This window comes from Crotalus tigris, unplaced genomic scaffold, assembly GCF_016545835.1.
Source record: "Crotalus tigris isolate CLP2741 ecotype Arizona unplaced genomic scaffold, ASM1654583v1 scf7180000019415.609845, whole genome shotgun sequence".
In the NCBI taxonomy this organism is placed as follows: Eukaryota; Metazoa; Chordata; class Lepidosauria; order Squamata; family Viperidae; genus Crotalus; species Crotalus tigris.
Genome location: NW_024097526.1, coordinates 205,844 through 226,947, shown reverse-complemented (window position 1 = coordinate 226,947; position 21,104 = coordinate 205,844). Strand labels below are relative to the sequence as shown.

The following is a 21,104-nucleotide window of genomic DNA, read 5'->3' as shown; positions in this document are numbered from 1 at the left end:
TTATTTGCAAAACCCTAAAGGCCCCAAATAAACTACACTGCAAGTATCTTGAGAGTTGGAGGAACCTTCTTCCTCCAATGATGGGAATACTGAATTTTGCAGAAATTAATCAACATCTTTCTATATAATATGTTCCGACCTCTGAAAACAGAAAGTATCAGGCTGAATGTAAAAGAGAACAGAAATTTGCAGAGAAGACCAAAGCCTGTTGAGATTATACCCTTCCATGCAGAGGGAGGAAGAGATGAATAGTGCTTATATCCTGAATAACACAGGCCCCATTTGTGAAGTACAAGAAATCATGGTACTGATCTCATAGTCTGCAGCAGGTAGCATTCCTGCTATAGGTCATTTATTATGTACCTGCAAACAAACAACTATTGGTTAATGTCACAATGTGACATTATAGATAGGCTGGGTCAATTCTCACTAGAGACATATTAAATTTGATATTTTGAATGTATTGACTGAAAAAGATTTTCAAATCTTAACAAAATTGATATATTAATTTCTTTCCATTTATTTATAAGGAAATATTTTTTTAAAAAAAAAAAAGATGTAAAAAATAGCATCAGCTATTTTTTTAAAAAGGAGAAAAGCTAATGATGGAACAATCCAACAATTGTATACACAGTTCATTCAGTCTGCTATCTGAATCAGGACAGGAAAGAATAAATTGACAAGAGGAATTTGCATAACAAATTTGCCATTAGTCAATTGCAAAAGGCGGTCTTACTAGGAACTGCTTCCATCCTGCGACGATATCTGTAATACCATCAAAGATCCACATCTGCCTATCCTAGGTCCTTGGTAAGGACTTTATAGGTAGACAGAAATGCCAAATCCAGTCTGAACATCTGGCTGACTGTGCGATGATCAATAATAATAATAATAATAGTAATAGTAATAATAATAGTAATAAAAGTAATAAAAGTAATAATAATAATAGTAATAGTAATAATAGTAATAAAAGTAATAATAATAATAATAATAAAAGTTAAAAGTACAATACATATTTCCCAAAACAAAGGAAAATATGACTATGAGAACTACAGTATAAGAGTTGCTTGGCTTTGTTACATGACTCTATATCTAAAATAAAAAAGATATACAGGTAGTCCTAAACATACGACTTATGTATGCTGCTAAGTGAGAAATTTGTTAAGTGAGTTTTGCCTCATCTTAGAATTTTTATCGCCACATTTGTTAAGTGAATCACTGCAGTTCTTAAATGAGTAAACATGATTGTTAAGTGATTCTGGTTTCCTCACTGATTTTGCTTGTCAAAAGTTTGCAAAAGGGGATCACATGATTCTGGGACACTGCCACCGTCATAAATGTGAGTCAGTTGTCAAGCATTCAAATGTAAATCATGTGACCATGGGGATGCTGCAGCAAACATAAGTGTGAAAAATGGTCATAAGTCTCTTTTTTCAGTACCATCATACTGAAAACAGTCACCAAATGAACTGTTGTAAGTTAAGGACTACCTGTACATAAACATATTTTTTTATTTTCTTTCCTTAAAGTTACAAGCATCACAAAGAGTACTGCTTTTTTTAAAAAAAAGTATCTACATTTAGATAATAAATTGTACAATAGGCAAAAGAAGTCTGCTCCTTAAAAGCATGGGTTTTCGATAAACATTGAAACAATTATGTTTTATGTTACAGAATCAATTCCAACAAGAACAACAATGTGTGTGCACAAAGTTTGTAGATGGATGGGTTGGTATGATCTTAGCTATCCATCATATGAAATTACCAATGGAGAGTATGAAACACCAGAAATCATAAGAGCCAAAGGACATAATCTTTGCAAACTTCCAGATAAAGTGGAATGCAGAGCAAAAGAACTTCCCAATGAAACATTGCATTCTCTCAATCAAAATGTAACATGCACACCAACTGATGGTTTGATCTGCAATAACAAGGATCAGACTCCACCAATGTGCTACAATTTTGAGGTCAGATTCTCCTGCTGCAATTTTGAACCATGTGGTCCATTGACATCAACATCTGCTACTAAGACTACTGCAGAAACAACACCAGTTACTGAAACAAAAACATCACCCCCTTACATACCTCAATCTAGCACTCCACTTGTCATTGGGACTACTTCCCAGCCTTCTACACTAAGTTTAATTCAGCCCACATCCACATCTTGCCATCCTAAATGCCAATGGACCCAATGGTTTGATGACCACAATCCAAACACTAGCCCTGATGGTGATTTTGAGCGCTTTGAAGACATACGAGCACGTGGACTGGTTTGTGAGCATCCCAAAGACATTAAATGCCAAGCAAAGGACTATGTGCACACTAGGAATCCTGCCCCTGCGCAGAATTTCCAGTGCAACCTAGAGGTTGGACTAGTGTGTGAACATGAAAAACAAAAACAGAAACCATATAAATGTGTCAACTACCAGGTACAATTCCTGTGTTGTGATTATAGCCATTGCCAAACAGTCACAACAGCAGTAACAACAGGAAAGCAAACAACCACAACCCTTCCTACTCCACCATCAACACGACCAGTCACCTCTGGCATTATCTCCACTGCATTGACTACCAGTCCAAGCACACCCCTAGTATCCACAAGTACAGCAGTAACAACAGGAAAGCAAACAACCACTACCACTTCTACTCCACTGTCAAAACTTGTCTCCACCAGTGCTGAAGTAACAACAGGAAAACAAACAACCACAGCTCTTCCTACTCCACCATCAACACGACTAGTCACCTCTGGAATTATCTCCACTGTTCCGATCATCACCCAAAGGACCACCTCGTTGTCCACAAATGCAGAAGTAACAACAAGAAAGCAGATAACCACAACTCTTTCTACTCCATTGTCAACTCTTGTGTCCACAACATCAATGCCTATTACTACTACCACTGCAGAGACAATGCCATCTACCGAAACAAAAACATCACCCTCTCAATCTAGCACTCCACTTGTTATTGTGACCACTCATCCTACTTCCCAGCCTTCTACACCAAGTTCAATTCAATCCACATCCAAATCTTGCCAACCTAAATGCCAATGGACCCAATGGTTTGATGACCACAATCCAAACACTAGCCCTGATGGTGATTTTGAGCGCTTTGAAGACATACGAGCACGTGGACTGGTTTGTGAGCATCCCAAAGACATTAAATGCCAAGCAAAGGACTATGCACACACTAAGAATCCTGCCCCGATGCAGAATTTCCAATGCAATCTAGAGGTTGGACTAGTGTGTGAACATAAAAAACAAAAACAGAAACCATATAAATGTGTCAACTACCAGGTGCAATTCCTTTGTTGTGATTATAGCCATTGCCAAACAGTCACAACAGCAGTAACTGCCAAACCTACATCAGCCAAAATTCTATACTCTTCCACAACATCCAGTGCATCCACGCTACCACATACAATATTAACCACCAGTCCAAGCACACCCCCGGTAAGCACAAGTACAGCAGTAACAACAGGAAAGCCAACAACCACAACCCTTCCTACTCCACCATCAACAAGACTAGTCACCTCTGGAATTATCTCCACTGCATCGATCACCAGTCCAAGTACACCCCTAGTATCCACAAGTACAGCAGTAACAACAGGAAAGCAAACAACCACTACCATTTCTACTCCACTGTCAACACTTGTCTCCACCAGTGCAGAAGTAACAACAGGAAAACAAACAACCACAACTCTTCCTACTCCACAATCAACACGACTAGTCACCTCTGGAATTATTTCCACTGCATCAACCACCAGTCCAAGCACACCCCTAGTAACCACAAGTACAGCAGTAACAACAGGAAAGGAAACAACCACTACCCTTCCTACTCCACCATCAACACGACCAATCACCTCTGGAATTATCTCCACTGCATTGACCACCAGTCCAAGCACACCCCTAGTATCCACAAGTACAGCAGTAATAACAGGAAAGCAAACAACCACAGCCCTTCCTACTCCATCATCAACACGACCAGTCACCTCTGGAATTATCTCCACTGCTCCAATCGTCACCCAAAGTACCACCTCGTTGTCCACAAATGCAGAAGTAACAACAAGAAAGCAGATAACCACAACTCTTTCTACTCCATTGTCAACTCTTGTGTCCACAACATCAATGCCTATTACTACTACCACTGCAGAGACAATGCCATCTACCGAAACAAAAACATCACCCCCTCAATCTAACACTCCACTTGTTATTGTGATGACTCGTCCTACTTCCCAGCCTTCTACACAAAGTTCAGTTCAATCCACATTCAAATCTTGCCAACCTAAATGCCAATGGACCCAATGGTTTGATGACCACAATCCAAACACTAGCCCTGATGGTGATTTTGAGCGCTTTGAAGACATACGAGCACGTGGACTGGTTTGTGAGCATCCCAAAGACATTAAATGCCAGGCAAAGGACTATGCACACACTAGGAATCCTGCCCCGGCACAGAATTTCCAGTGCAATCTAGAGGTTGGACTAGTGTGTGAACATGAAAAACAGAAACAGAAACCATATAAATGTGTCAACTACCAGGTGCAATTCCTGTGTTGTGATTATAGCCATTGCCAAACAGTCACAACAGCAGTAACTGCCAAACCTACATCAGCCAAAATTCTATACTCTTCCACAACATCCAGTGCATCCATGCTACCACATACAATATTAACCACCAGTCCAAGCACACCCCCGGTAAGTACAAGTACAGCAGTAACAACAGGAAAGCAAACAACCACAACCCTTCCTGCTCCACCATCAACACGACCAGTCACCTCTGGAATTATCTCCACTGCATCGACCACCAGTCCAAGTACACCCCTAGTATCCACAAGTACAGCAGTAACAACAGGAAAGCAAAAAACCACTACCCTTCCTGCTCCACCATCAACACGAACAGTCACCTCTGGAATTATCTCCACTGCATCGACCACCAGTCCAAGTACACCCCTAGTATCCACAAGTACAGCAGTAACAACAGGAAAGCAAACAACCACAACCCTTCCTATTCCACCATCAACACGACCAGTCACCTCTGGAATTATCTCCACTGCATCGACCACCAGTCCAAGTACACCCCTAGTATCCACAAGTACAGCAGTAACAACAGGAAAGCAAACAACCACAACCCTTCCTATTCCACCATCAACACGACCAGTCACCTCTGGAATTATCTCCACTGTATCGACCACCAGTCCAAGCACACCCCTAGTATCCACAAGTACAGCAGTAACAACAGGAAAGCAAACAACCACTATCATTTCTACTCCACTGTCAACACTTGTCTCCACCAGTGCAGAAGTAACAACAGGAAAGCAAACAACCACAACCCTTCCTGCTCCACCATCAACACGACCAATCACCTCTGGCATTATCTCCACTGCATCGACCACCAGTCCAAGCACACCCCTAGTACCCACAAGTACAGCAGTAACAACAGGAAAACAAACAACTACTACTTTTTCTACTCCATTGTCAACACTTGTCTCGACCACTGCCAGAATAACAACAGGAAAGCAAAGAACCACAGCCCTTCCCACTCCACCATCAACACGACTAGTCACATCTGGAATTATCTCCACTGCATCGACCACCAGTCCAAGCACACCTGTAGTATCCATAAGTACAACAGTAACAAAAGGAAAGCAAACAACTATAACCCTTCCTGCTCCACCATCAACACGACCAATCACCTCTGGAATTATGTCCACTCTATCGACCACCAGTCCAAGCATACACCTAGTATCCACAAGTACAGCAATAACAACAGGAAAGCAAACAACAACTATCCTTTCTCCTCCACTGTCAACACTTGTCTCCACCAGTGCAGGCCTATCAACTGGTAAGCAAACAACTGCAACTCTTTTTATTGCACTGTCAACAGTCACCAAAAAAAGCAGTATATCATGTAATCTCTATTATTATCTTACATGTCCTCAACAAGATATTTCAATACACATTTATCAAAATGTTTACCTGTGGTAGCAAGTTATCTATTTTAATTGGAAATTTCTTTCTCCCTCATGTTTTAAGGAAACAACTTCATCATTCTAGTTTGTTTAATTCATACTACAATATGTGCCCTGCACCTGGATGTTTCCTGACAGTATTTTAGTAAACATGGTTCTCAGGTAGTCTGTGGTGAATCATTCTCCTAAGCATAATGCTGTGGTCCTGAATGTAATTGCAGAATTTTTGAGTTAACTGTGATTTTTGTAGGGGTAGGGAGTTTTTTCTTGCCATAATTTATGAAGAACAGTATTAAAGTTTGGTAGTACAATTTCAGTTAGTATCAATCTCATATCATTTGGTTATTTCTATGTTATATTTTGTGTCTTTCTCAGTATCAGGCTCCACACTAGCAACTACCTTAAGCAGAGTAACTCCATGTTTCTGCCATGTATCTGGAACTCCTGATTCTTTATTTTCTCCTGGTGAGTTTCATTCAAAAATTGCTTTGACTGTACATGTAATTGGAGCTCATCTTTCCACATAAGTACTCTATAGTTTCTGACTATTTAATCTGGGGATGCTAGTGAAAATGTTTTCATGTATTCAGGCATTTAACTTTTTTTTTTCATGATGAATCTGAAAGCATCAGTTCCTAGTCTGAATGTTTTATTTAAGGATATTGGTCCTTAGAGACTTACCATATTCCAGCTATTATTTTTATGGGGAGAGCAACATATACTATGCTACTCTGCTCCCAAACACTTGAATCATGAGTCCAGTGCCTTTCCGGGGTCCTCAGGCTTGAGATGGACAAGAGTTAAAATTCTGTTTTCAGATATTTTTCTTATTCTACCAGTTTGTATAATTTTTCTGAACATTTTTGTTAATCTGTGCATTTTGATGTGTATTTTTCCTATAGACTGCATTGTTTTTATCCTGATGAGGAACCTACCTTTTTTCTTAATAGTTAATATTATTAATAATATTAATTATTAATATTTTTGCTTAATATTTTAAAACTATAGATTTTGGCTATTATATAGTCTCTTATTTTCCTTTAGTTTCAGGAAATTTTGCAATGGGATGGAATAAATTATTATTGGGAATAGACAATGAAAATAAATGGTTATTGATCCTCATGCCAGTCTCTCTCTCTCTCTTTCTCTCTCTCTCCCTCTCTTTTCCTGGGAATTGACACTTGCTCATTATAAATCGCAAAGGCCGTAATATCATCCACAGTTTTTTTCGGTGTAACATACTCTAAAATCAATGAGCTTATGTTCAAAGAACATATCCTGAATCACATTTAATGATAACTTCTTTGATGCTTATACAGTATACCAGATTTACTTCTGCATAAACTTGATTAGAATGGCATGTTGCAATCAAAAATATAATGTTTGACTTACACATGCATTTAACATTTAATTATGTGTTCTGATTTATAGCATTTGTGCATACTGCTTTTTAATTTATTGATTCTTTTAAACAGGGGAAGTAATATATAATACAACTGATCATTCTGGATGCCGTTTTATTGCAATCTGTGATGCAAATTGTGAAATTAAGAGGAATCCGGTATTGTGCCCTACAACAACTCCCCGCCCATCAGTTACAACCTCAGGAAGATTACCTATTCCCACTTCCACAACTTTTACTCCAGCAACTGAACTACACACTTCCCCAACTCCAAGAACTGAGGAAAAAATTTTCTCAACTCCTGTACCAGATTGCCCTGATGCGGATCCACCTAGAAAGGTAATGTGGGGTTTTTTTTAATGCACTCCTGATACAATTTTCCATTAATTGGGATTAAGCATTATATTTACATGACTTGCATAGGCAATTTAACCTAATAGAGCACAACTCTCTAAAAGTTTGCCTTCAGTAAAACAAACACTGGAGGTTTAAATCTGGGGTGATAGTTGCCAATCACCTTCCTTGTAGTTCCCAAAGCCCTCTCTGACCATGTCTACTGTTTGCCTGGAAGACAAAATGTAAATTGTCATATAAGCTCTATAAATAATTTGAACAAAAGAAAGGACCTCCTGCAAGTCTCTTTGAAAAGTAAAACAACAAATGTTGGCCATAGGATGTGAAGGCCCATGTTCAAATTCCCAGTTGTAATTTTTTGTTTGTTTGTTATTGTGAGTGTGGATCCATAAAATGAAATCTTGTGTTCTCAAGATTCCTGTTGGTCTCGCTTTCTGAAAGGGTGATCTGCTTTAGAACCAGTATTCCCATTCATCTGTTTTAGTATTTGCAGTAAGCAGCATTCCATTCACTGACAGACATTGACAGAGATGTCAGCATTCCAAAGAGTGCACTGCCAACAACTATATCATCGAGAAAGAGAAAGAAGGATGAGGTTATTGGCACAGCACTCAATGCTCTTCTCTATGTGCTACATCCTTGGGTGGATACAACTAGCAACAGTGGCTCTTCCTTTACACTCAAGCCTTTATTTTAGCCCCGTCTTCATTAGCATAGCTCTCAAGGGTCTTTCACAGTCCTTGAAGCAGAAGATTGAATAGAGATCTGTATATGCAGAGCATGTCTTCTTTCACTCTACTCATAGTGTCTTCCTGGACACCTTCGTGTAATTTTTCTGGCAACAATATGGAAATAATTTGCCATTGCATTTTTGTAGTGATTTCTTTTTATTCTTTTTCCAGTCTAGTTTAAAGACCTAGGATTTCTTAGTAGTTACTCATACAGGTACTAAGCAAACCTATACCTGATTACCTTATGAGGCCAAACAAAATCAATAACTGCTCCTGGGTGGCACTCTTTGTTTCCCAAATGGTATTATTGCTCCACATTGGAAAGATCCCCATTTGTCCCCAAACTGGATTACTCCACATTGATTCCTAGCTGACTGTAACTTTTTCTTTCATTGTTTTTAATGAGGTCAATAATTTTAGAATAATTTTCTCTTGTTTGCCCCCCAGTTTAACGAAACATGGATGTTTAATAATTGCACTAAAGCAACATGTGAAGGGAGCAACCGAATTGTTGTGGTGCCACTCCGTCAAGCTGAGAAGATAGTCTGTGCAAGTGGACTCGAACCAAAGAAAATAGTGGATAAAGATGGTTGCATAGAACGCTATGAGTGTGAATGTAAGCAAAATAGATTACAGTATAATATTCATATTTACAAAGGAGTAAGCTCTGTTAGGTTTAACTCCACCTCCTTTATGGAATTATTTGTAGCATTCCAGCTTTGATTTCTGAAGAAAAAATATGTATATTTTAATTTTATGTAATATGCAATTATCTCATATATACATGCATTTATATATCACCTCCTATAACATTATCCAAGTTATGACATTCACTCTTTTTAATGGTTACAAGACAGCTCTATAGTCCTTCAAATATCATGGTTACTAATTCTTTCAGTGGTGAATTAAGTATCCTCTGTTAAGATTTTTAAAGATTGCACATCTAAATGTGCACCTTTTTAATTTTTTTAAAAAATATGTTTTCTTATAGGTATCTGTAAGGGCTGGGACCATTACAACTTTATGACTTTTGACGGCACTTCTTATACTTTCCATGGCAATTGCACTTATATCTTGGTGAAAGAGATTGTGAATAAATATGGAAACCTCCGTATTTTGCTTGACAATGCCTTCTGTGATATAGCTGTTAATCAATCCTGTTCCAGATCCCTAATTATATATTACAACTCTATGGAAGTCCGACTAACTAGTGAAATGCATGAAGGAGTGAGAGTTAACAAGGTAATGTGTCATAGGTTTTAAAAATAATAGTGTTTCAACCAAATAGAGAAAGCTATAGTTATGGTAGGACAATACTGCAAAATACTTCTTGAATCATATAGTTATCATGAGAAAAATATTTGGTTTTTTTTTTTAATGTTGTACTATTTTTAGGACAGACCAACTACTCTAACTTTATTCTTGAACTAATGTTTATTTATGGTGTGATGTTTCCCCTTATAGATAAATGTCATAAAGTTCAGATAAATATCTTCCTAGAAACAATGCCATTAGGCCAGACCTTGGGAGAATAGAAGCTTCCACATGGCTCACAGAGCCATGTAGTGATGGAGGGGTGGAAACAGAAAGTGTTGTAATAGCTAAGTCCAGGCTACAACTACCGTATATGTAGGCATATAAGACGACTTCCGCAAGCGCTAAACTCGGTGCCAAAGACGGGGGTCGTCTTATACGCCGAGTCGTCTTATACGCCGGAAATACTGGTAGTTTCCGACGTATAAGACAACATTAAAGGAATGCGGCTCGGTGACAAAGACGGGGGTCGTCATACGCCGGGTGGCCTAATATGCCGGCATATACGGTAAGCACCTTTTTAAATTGAAACCATTTCCCATGTAAAAGAAAATCTACCAAATCACAACACTGCCCTTTGGAAAATATGTTTGATAGGGATAGAAGAGCATTCATACATCCAGCCCTTCACATTCTAGTTACCCATTGATTATATGGCCTCAGAAGCTGCAAGCCTGAACAGTTCAGCTAGCTGCATTTATATTCGGGGAATTTTTTGTTATTGCCAATTATGTATTGTTGCAGCTTCAAGCAGCTGGACATCATTGTACCATACAGGTGGAGAAACACACATATGGGAAACATGTATATATACACATACATATACATGTGTGTGTATAGATACACACAGTGCTTTTTTTGTCATAGAAGGCACCGGAACGGAGTTCTGGCACTTTTTTTTGACGGATTTTTCAAGTTTTAAAAGTAACTTTTGAAAATTTGATATTTGGTCCATGTTGCCCTGTCGAGCATAGCAGGTCGGTGGCAAAATCATTAAAATGGTGCATGCAGGCTGCTTGTGTGTCGAGTCTGATACATGCGTACATCATCCGCACTGGTTGTGATGGTGCTGCTCGGCTTGTTGCACTGCTCGGCTTGTGATTGGTCGTGTGGTCACGCGCTGAGTGCTTACTGCAGGCGGTGGCCGTTATGTTTCATTACACAACTGACATGTGTGGGTGTGTGTACAATGATTGACTATGTGCGAAAGGTAAATAATTTCTTTATTTTAAAAAATCGTTGGTGGATTGAAAATCTTTTTTTAATTTTTAGTGTAAAAGTGTGACCCCAAATTTAAAAATGAAAAAAAAATACTAATTACTTCTCAACCACCAATCCTAAGAACTGAATATATATATATTTTAAATAAAAGATTAACAAGATGTGAGTTCTGGCACCTTTTTTCTTACAAAGAAGCACTGGACACACAAATACAGCTATAGCTTATTGTTGTGGTGGTGGTTGTTAATCTTCAATTCAATTCACAGTCTGGGACTGATAAAAACGTAATAATTCAAGTCCTAACCAAGGACCTAAGAGCTGTTAAGGTAACATCTGAGTATATACACAGTTCCGAGTAAAGTGGTTTTTTGCAGTTGGAATATTATTATTGCTATTATCTGAACGTTAGCTTGAACAGTACTTTGGGGAAAAGGCAGGTTACAACAAACAAATTATTTTTTAAAAAAAAATTCTAAAAAGGCAGCAGAACATAAGTATTATAGAAGTGACTGAACTAAAATGCATTAAAATGGCGTAAGGTAAATTGTTCAGCTTTACATTACAGTTTGCTCTTCAATGTTCTTTATCCTGCTGTTTCTAGATTTTTTTCGGCAATGACTCTGTCCCGGAGGGCTTTGTCAAAGATGGCATTGTGGCTACTAGTAATGGTGTTACTATGACAATTGAAATGCCTGCCATCAGTGGTTTTGTTTCCTTCAATGGTTTCACCTTCTTTATTATGCTTTCACATGAACTCTTTCAACACAACACAGAGGGACAGTGTGGTAAGTAATAAGATTAAACAAAAGATTTCAGCACTTTCTCTCCAAAGTGATACCTTCAAAAGAAATGAATTCATATGTGAGCATGCCCATTATTGTAAAAAATCAATAACAAAATAAAGTTTAGCAGTAAGATAAAGGGTCAGAATATTTGTCTTTCAAACTCCTTGTACAGTATTTCCATTTATAAAAGAATTCAAAGTTGCTGCTACCTAGATCTAGCTAGCTTGATTCAGTTTCAGAAATAAAGATGTCTTCAAGATGAACTTGGCTTTTCATTCATGCAGACTGGTTAAACAGTATTATGCAAATGGTTTCTCACAAGTTTTTCCTGGGTATTTCTCACTTTTCCAGTAACAAATAGGGTTGGAATCCCCAGGTGTTCTGCCATCCAGTGTCTAATCAAATCTGATCCAGTTTAGGTGTCGGACAAGCCATGTAGGCTCAATGCTGACACTTTCTAAGTGACTTGATGTAAAACAGATTCACACACAAACACACAGACACAAATACTCAGAGCCATCATTCACATTGGATACATGTGTGTGTGTTATATCATTGTTTCTTATTATTGAAACAGGAAATCCATTCCACCATCCAAATGTTATCCCAAGTGGGCATGCTGAATGTTCATAGAACTTGCATTTTTAGCCTGCTTATGATTTGCCTCTTTTTATTCCTAGGGAGTTGTTCAAATGACCAGTCAGATGATTGTCGCAAGCCCAATGGACAGAAAGCTGACTCCTGCTCAGAAATGGCTATCTACTGGCAAGTGCCTGATATCAATAAGCCCGACTGTCAGGTGGAGCCAACAATACCTCCTATAGTGAGCACAATTGTGCCAACTACACCAGTGGAGACTACACCAACACCAACACCCTGCAGCTTTCCATCACCTTTGTGCCAGCTGATTATAAGCGAGTAAGTGAAACTCAGCTTTTGCAAACATGGCCTCTTTTGTCTCCGGCATAACAAATAATATGAGACCTTCCCAGAAAACATCTGAGTCCCATCAGATATAAAGTTACTTGGAATAGCAGTGGCAGGACCTGAAAATGCATCATCAGAAAGATTGTGAGGTGCACACACAAGCACACATCTATACTCATTTATATGCAGACACATTTACTAGCATGTGCAACAGAATCGCTTGAGAGTCAGGTTCCCTGCTTCACTATAATTCTGTCACAATGAAGACTAACCCCAACCCTAACCCCCCCTGCAGTGGGGCTATATTGCTATTATCCTTCTCTTTTTCTCATCTTTCTCATCTTTCCTACTGCCTTCCTTTGCAGTGATGGCGAACCTTTTAGATGAGTGCCCAAAAACTGTCCTGCCCCTCACTCCCACCCCTGCTGTACCACCATCCCATCCACCTCCACTACCCCTGCTTCACCCCACCCACCCACAGGGCCACCTACTGCCTCCAAGCCCCACCACAACAGATCACCCAGGCAGCCCTGCAGCACCATGGCAGCCATGCCCAAGGACATGGCAGCCAGTATCATTGTCCTTGCTCCCTGGCTGCCATGTCCTTGGCTGCGCTGCTCCGCATGGGATGTGCCCGGGGGCTACTTTCCTCTGGGGGGGGCTGCTGGTGAGCAGATGGCTGCGGGGGGGAGGCAGGACTGGGGTGATGGCATGCGTGCCCACAGAGAAGGCTCTGTGTGCCAGCTCTGGATGCTTGCTATAGGTTTGCCACCACTGTCCTATTGGTATCTTATGATTTATCACTTGCTGTTTGTATCTTGTGATTTATGATTGTATCTATCACTTACCACTTTGTTGTTTGTATGTACACTGAGAGCTTATGGACCAGAGACAAATTCTTTGTGTGGCTAATCACACTTGGCCAGTAAAGAATATTCCAACCTGTGTCAGTGCATTAAATAAATGTCTACAAACTACTCCTATTCCCCAGTTCTGTTCACTCACCAAGCTTCTCTCTTCTCTTTCCCTTGCTTCTCAGCAGCCTATCGCTTACCAGGCACAATGTTAGGAAAGGGAGCTCACCAGCAGACTAGCAGCTCTTGGCAAACTGGTCATTATCTGATTGAGCTAGGAAGCAGCAGTTGTAACAGCAATCCAAATGGGAGGGTCTGCAACTGGTCTGCAGACCAGTCTTGGACCATAAATGGTCTCCCCAACTATATATATACCTTGTATGGTGATGTTATGATATTTCACAGAATTAGGTATTGCCCTGTATTATTTACCAGGTACTCAAATGATCTTCAGATTTCTTATATATCATACAGAATAGTAGTCTAGGAATGTGACCTAGCAGTGCAGAGAATTTCTACAAGCTTCGGTATCATGTCTTTGCCACAAGGCTTATTCTTTCAGTTGTACTTTCACCATGAAGAAAAAAAAAGCTTGTTTAATTGATATAATTTTAATTTCATCACCTGGTTTTAAAGTATTTTTGCAGAGTGCCATAAAGTTCTGTCTCCAAGACAATTCTATGACGACTGCCTCACTGAAACATGTCAGGCTTCCAACGATTCCTCGAGTTGCATCTACATTGACATGTATGCCTCTCTTTGTACTGCGAATGGGGCTTGTGCCGACTGGAGGAGCAAGACCCATGGGAAATGTCGTAAGTAGAGGATGAAGCATCTGTGTTTGTGTCAAAAGACCACTAGACAGCCATGCAAACTGAACAGCAACATGACATGGGCAAACATTATTTGCATCTTGTATCTCAATTCTTTTTCAGACTTTATTATTGTTTTTGAAGATTGAAAGGCAGAATGCAAGGTAGCAGAAAATATGTAAAGTACTGGGAAGAAGAGGGGGGATTCCAATCCTTGGAAGTTGCACTTAGAACATAAACTTTAGCTAATTCTTCACTGTATTCCAGTCTTTAGAAATATTTGCTGTTTCATATCAGTGTTTCTAGAATATGATTTTTTAAATTGTATTTATATCCCATATTATTTTTACAAATAATTCATGTTTGTGAACATATCCAACACACCCTCCTCCTCCTATTTTCCCCACAACAACAATTCTGTGAGGTGAGATGGGCTGAGAGAGAGTGACTGGACCAAGATCACTCAATTGGCTTTCACAGTTAAGGCAGGACTAGAACTCACAGTCTCCCACTTTTTGTATTGCTGATTTAACCACTAGATCAGACATGTCAAACACAAGGCCCATGGGCTGGATCTGGCCCGATATGTGGTTCTGTGCATCCCGGGGACCTGCTCTGGAAAGAGCAAATGACTGGCCCGCCGCACCTCGGACCAGCCCAGGCCGACCGGGCCCTGATCTACAACCTGGTTGCATCCATCAAAGCCAGAACACGCTCAGCCTTAATTCCACGGGGAAGTCCCATCCTGATCTTTAGGTGTGCACACAAGTGGAGTCTAGCATCCCAGCTGGTTGTCCTGTCCTGCAGGCTGACTTCACCCAGGATGCCGGCGCTGGACGTCTCCTGTGTGCACACCTGGAGGGCAGGACAGAGGCGGTGAGGCAGCTCCTTGCTGGTCGAGTTGATCTTAGGCTGAGCATGTTCTGGCTTTGATGGACACAACCAGGTTGTAGATCAGCATGACCCCCCCCCCACCAGCACTTCCAGCTTCGCAGCCACAAGGCATCCCTTTCAATGGGACTGCCCTCTCAGGCCAACATGATATAGTAATGGATGGCAGCAGCATGTTAGTGCTGGCAATCTCTCCCCCTCCCATCACCCCTTCCTGAGCGTGGGGGAAGGAAAGAGATGAGAAGCTGAAGGAAGAAATGGAGGGAGGAAGGAAGGAATGGAGGGAGAAAGGAAAGAAGGAATGGAGCAACAGAGGATGGGAGAAATGGAGGGAGAAACAGAAGGAAAAAGGCAGAGGAAGGAAGGAATAGAGGAAGGAAGGAACAGGGAGGAAGGAATGGAGGTTGGGAGGGAGGAAGGGAGGAAGGAAGGGAAGAAGGAAGGAACAGAGGGAGGAAGGAATGGAGGGTGGGAGGGAAAAAGGGAGGAAGGAACGGAGGAAGGAAGGAACGGAGGAATGAACAGAGGGTGTGAGGGAGGGAGGAAGGAACAATAGAAGGGAGGGTGGGAAGGAGGCAGAGAGGGAGGGAGGGAGGGAAAAGGGAGGAAGGAACAGGAAGGAAGGAATGGAGGGTGGGAGGGAGGAAGGAAGGAACAAAGGAAGAAAGGAAGGGAGGAAGGAAGGAAAGAAGAGGAAGGAAGAAAGGGAGGGTGGGAGGGAGGAAAAAAGGAAGGAACAGAGGAAAGAAGGAAGGGAGGGTGGGAGGGACCATGTCCCAGCACTCGCCCCAGTCCCACCCTCCTCCTCTGGAGACCTTCAGATTTTCCCCAGTTCTGCCCAGGCACCCCTGAAGTGAGTGATGTCGAGATGACCATGCCCACCCAGTAGACCACGTCCACCCCAGCTACACCCACCCAGTAGGCTGTGCCCATCCCGGCCACACCCACCTGGCTCCCCAAGGACAACCACAATGCTGATGTGGCCCACAATGAAATTAAGTTTTTGGTAGGGTGGAGATCCTAAAAACTGCAAAGGTTCTGAAAATATCCTAAGTATAACTCTTTCAAGGTCTATTTTAAACAGCTCAGAAACAAATCCAAAAATGTTGTTTCTGTTACAATGTTATTTTTTTATTTTGCAATTAAAAATAATTAACAATTGCAAGTTCATTAGGACATAAATGTTTTCCAAAAGGAAGAAGTTGCCCTTTGCCCCATGAACTTATAAATACTTAAGGTTCAGTCCTCAAAATTTAATAGAAAGCACTCTTGGTGGAATAATGTGGAGATTTATTTTCTTCAAGGGAAAAATAGAGGAAGAAAGATAAATAACAAGAAAGAAAAGTTAAAAGGTCTCTTTCCTCTCCTTGATTCTCCAAACAGTTTGAAGTAACTTGTAGCTGTTTTATTGGTTTTGTTGTCCTACAAAATCTCTGGAGAAAGAGGTTGTGTATTTATAGTGCCATATAGTTTTTTTTCCTCTATTGGAATATAAACCTTTGTCTGTTCATAATATGTTTTATTCTCTCATTTACAGCCTATTATTGCGCAAAAGACAAAGTGTATGCTCCTTGTGCTCCTATTCATCCAGAAACCTGTGAAAATGGGTAAGAAGAAAAAGGGGGGGATTAAATTACACTACTAATTCTTTTAACAGGTGTATTTTTTATTTCTTTCAATAGGAAATGGGACTTGATGGAATATTACGAATTTATACCCAAGTGTGACATAATGACAGTTTATCTATTAATTAGGGGAAAAGGTTATTTTAAACATTCTTATCTATGTAATGATATATGAGCAAAATTAAAGGTTATATGAACTAACATGGCATTTAGCTCATACAATGAGATTACGTCTTGCTCCCGTTTTGCACTAATGCATACCTGTCACTGTACTATGTAACTATATTCTGGAACTGTATTTTTAGTTATTTTTATTATTTATTAATTTATTTAATTTCTGGGGGGTCACCAATTCTAATATAACCCTGATTTTTTCATATTTCTGCTTGAGTCTGAATAAAACCTCTGCTTTTTAAAGACTTGCCTGAAATCTAATATTTGGATACCTTAAAGCAGTTGCATCTTTTGTTTGGGTTCACCAGAAATCCTGAAAAATATTGGACTCTTTTAAGGAATTCCAGAAAAGTCTCAAGGTTGTGTGAGGTGCACACTTTATTTCAGTGGTTCTCAACCTGTGGGTCGGGACCCCATTTGGGGTCGAATGACCATTTCACTGGGGTCGCCATTTTTTTCCCCTTTTGCTTAGCTGTGCTACTCCCTTTTATTCTATTGGCTTTCAATAGAGACCTATCATTAAAGCAAAAAAATTAAGTCAACCCAAAGTACATAGGGAATATGCATGGCCTTGAAGTTTGAAGATGCCCAAAGATCCCTGCATCAAAATATTAGATCCTTGTGGAGGTGACTTTTTCAGAAGACACATACAGGTAGTCCTCAACTTATAATAGTTCATTTAGTGCCCATTTAAAGTTATAACAGCACCGAAAAAAGTGACTTTTGGCCGTTTTTCACACTTACAACCATTGTAGTATCCCCATGATCACATTATGCAAATGGCAACTGGCTTGTGTTTATCATGGTTGTAGTGTCCCGGGGTCATGTGATCACTTTTTGTGACCTTCTGATGAGCAAAATCAATGGGAAAGCCAGATTCACTTAACAACCATATTATCAACTGAACAACTACAGTGATTCACTTAAACAACTGTGACAACTAAGACTCCACCCAGAAATGGCATCCTGAACCAGTCAAGCATTTCCCTGCTCTGGCTGGACAAGTGGCTGCTTTGACTGCTAGATGCTGGAAAAGGAGTGACATAGAATTACCCCTCAAAGTGCCAATTTTCTTTTATCCCTGAAGAACTCTTATCAAAAACATGATTTTTGTGGGAATGCATGTTGTGCTCCTGAAACATTTAATCACAAAATGGAAGACCCCATATTAATCTGTCTGGCAACAACTTTATCACTGAAAAGATAGCAGGAATATTTATATATAGTGCTAAAAACATTTCAGTAATATACAATTTTCTCCATTTCTTGCAGATTAACGCATGAGAATAACGACCATGTTGCTGAACGATGCGTTTGCCCAGAGGGCACAATCTTGTTCAATTCTTACACTGGCCTCTGTGTTCCAGAATGTGGTAAGTTTCTCTTTTCATTATGAATAGTGATGACCCACTAGTTACTGAAGCAAAAAGCATACTGATGATAAATAGAATCATTTTCATATTTGGCAGTTGGGAAAAACAATCGTATGGTTTGGGAGGGAAAGATGGCCTTTACAAATTTGCTTTTTCAAGGAAATTAAGTACACCAGCTCTTGTGGCCACAGTTTTTTTGTAACTGTTTGCAGTGTTTGTAGTTCAGGGTTGAAATGAGGGGTCCTTGGTGCTCTCTGAGTTCTTGCATATCTTTCATTACCAAACTAGGTAACATCATCATTGCAATGTTCAGAATTCCAAGCTAGCTGTGGTCTTAATGCATCTTGATACTTCCATGTTGAAGGAGACTGTACTATATTATCTGAGTAAAGGACAGCTGTGTGAATTGTTAACCTTTTTTCTTTTAATAGGTTGTGTGGGACCAGATGGATTACCAAAACTGGTAAGTAGTTCACACAGAATGTTATGTCATCATGAACTCAGAGTACATCACTAGCAAAGGACATCACGTCACTTTTGACTGAAGATGGAAGACCATTTCACTTAAAAGCATAAAATGGAAAGATCAGTCCGTGGAGTACAGGCAGAGTCAAAACACATGCCCAAAAGTTGTTCTTAGAAAAGCAAGATTAAACTAAATGAAATTAAAGAAAGATTCAGACTATACTTGGAAAGCATCTTATAAAAAATACTAAACAAAATATCAATTTTAGGGAATCGGTTAAGGTTCTGGCCTAGAAACCAGGAGACTGTGAATTCTAGTCCCATCTTAGGCATGCAAAACCAAAAGGGTGATTTTGGACTAGTCACTTTCTCTCAGCCCAATTCCCCTAGTTGTTATTTTGGGGAAAATATGAGGAAGAAGGAGTATTGGTATGTTTGCCATCTTCATTTTTATATGAAAAAAATCAGGATTAAAAAAAAACACATTAACCTCCAGTCCTAACTAAAATTCTCAACTTCATGTCCACTAGTATTAAGTTTATATTTATCAGACAGAACTCTTGAAAAGATGCATACCTAATTTATAATAGTTTCCTGTGGTTTGTAATTTTAAAGCCTTCTTGGCCATTCAATAAAACCAACATGAAGAAAATCTCTCCCAAATGTTAAGGCACAATTCAGCAGGCATATCTGACACAATGAAAAGTTTAAAGCCAAGTAATTGCTCCTTCTTAAGTCCACGGATGGTCCAAATGATAAGTTAGAAAATTATAGTTATCATTGGCTCCTCATTAATCTGATTTTTCTTAACAACAGCCTGGTAGCAAATGGAAGAGCAACTGTCAAGAGTGTTTGTGTGATCCTTTGTCTATAAGCGTACAGTGCAAGCCACAGAGCTGCTCAAAAACGACCCAGAGTTGTGAGGAGGAAGGATACATGCCCATCTCTGTGCTAAATTCAGAAGATCCATGCTGCCCCCAAATAAAATGCGGTATGCATTATTTGTTTACTTATCTCTGATACCAAAGGGGTTGTGAAGCTCTGTTGTGCTCTCCTCACACACACCTGTATCCATATACAGCTTTAATATATTACAGGCGCCACAAACACCACCACAACCTCTGTTGCCCTCTGACACTGATTGCTTGGAATGACAAGAGCTATGGCCCAATGAACCTTCAAACCCCCAAAGTCTGAGAAAATAATCTAAAGAAATGACATCAGGGTGCTGCACAGCCAAGGTCTAAAAAGGAAAAAGAAATAAAAAATGATCAGTGAAAATGTCTGGCTTGCTTGAAAGTGGAATTCATGCACACACGCACATGCAGAGAGGGGGGGGGGGAATACATGGAATGATGTTGGGAGACAGGGCAGCCAAGGGAAGGATCTGTTAAAAGGCAGCTTAGCCTGAAGCAAAAACGTGAACAGGGCAAGAGACTCTCCCTAGTTTTGGAGGCCATAAAGGGAATGAGAGAGAGAAATAGTTTCAGACTTGCAAGATTCTGTTCTTGTAATTTTACAATAAAGTAAAATTAGCTCTTCTTATGTCTTCTGTCTGGCTGACACGCACGGCCCCCTTCACCAGCACTTTTGAGACTAAACAAGTTTATCTGGTTGTGGTTGATGAGTCTTCCGCATAGCAAGCACTCTTTGTCTTTGAAAGAAGAGAGGGGAAGCGTTGTTATGCCTAGAAAACACAGGTATTTCAACTTTATACCACCACTTATCTTTGTGGTATTGTGATGAACAATGATGCAAAGCTATTCCGATTCCTGAAAACAGAAACAAGAGAAATAATAATTGGATCTTAAACTATTAATATTAAATATGTTTCCATTAGAGAAAAAGTTAACCGCCTGTCACTTTTTTAGAGAGAAAAGGTTGAGAGAGAGAGCATCTAACAGGGATAGTAAATGAACACTCAAAAGAGAACTGAATTACCAATCCACATATTTGATATCTAGGAAAGATAGCAATCTTTGGAGATTCAGACAGCTGTATTTTTCACATGCTAGCACCATATGCTTCAGATAGAGATTTTAGACAGAAAGCTAGAAATCTGAGATTTCTAGGATCAAGGTTACATGCACTCAATACACCAGGATGTCCTTGGTGTATCTATAATTCTAATGACATATAATTGATATGTCATTAGAATTATAGATGACATGGGCAACATCACAAGAAGCCAGGCATGTCCAATTTCTTG

At 39.8% G+C, this 21,104-nt stretch overlaps 1 protein-coding gene across 1 annotated transcript in view; it reads left to right on the top strand.

Annotated features, from left to right (window-relative positions):
• The window catches only part of LOC120316557 (mucin-5B-like), a 62,753-nt gene that overhangs the window by 34,881 nt on the left and 6,768 nt on the right, over positions 1-21,104 (top strand). Inside the window, exons 30-41 of the mRNA XM_039362290.1 lie at positions 1,674-5,840; positions 6,343-6,432; positions 7,443-7,708; positions 8,902-9,070; positions 9,446-9,696; positions 11,591-11,774; positions 12,455-12,692; positions 14,192-14,370; positions 16,796-16,865; positions 18,330-18,430; positions 18,862-18,893; positions 19,712-19,886. Coding sequence (XP_039218224.1) covers positions 1,674-5,840; positions 6,343-6,432; positions 7,443-7,708; positions 8,902-9,070; positions 9,446-9,696; positions 11,591-11,774; positions 12,455-12,692; positions 14,192-14,370; positions 16,796-16,865; positions 18,330-18,430; positions 18,862-18,893; positions 19,712-19,886 — 5,922 coding nt within the window. The remainder of the gene's footprint in view (positions 1-1,673; positions 5,841-6,342; positions 6,433-7,442; positions 7,709-8,901; positions 9,071-9,445; positions 9,697-11,590; positions 11,775-12,454; positions 12,693-14,191; positions 14,371-16,795; positions 16,866-18,329; positions 18,431-18,861; positions 18,894-19,711; positions 19,887-21,104) is intronic.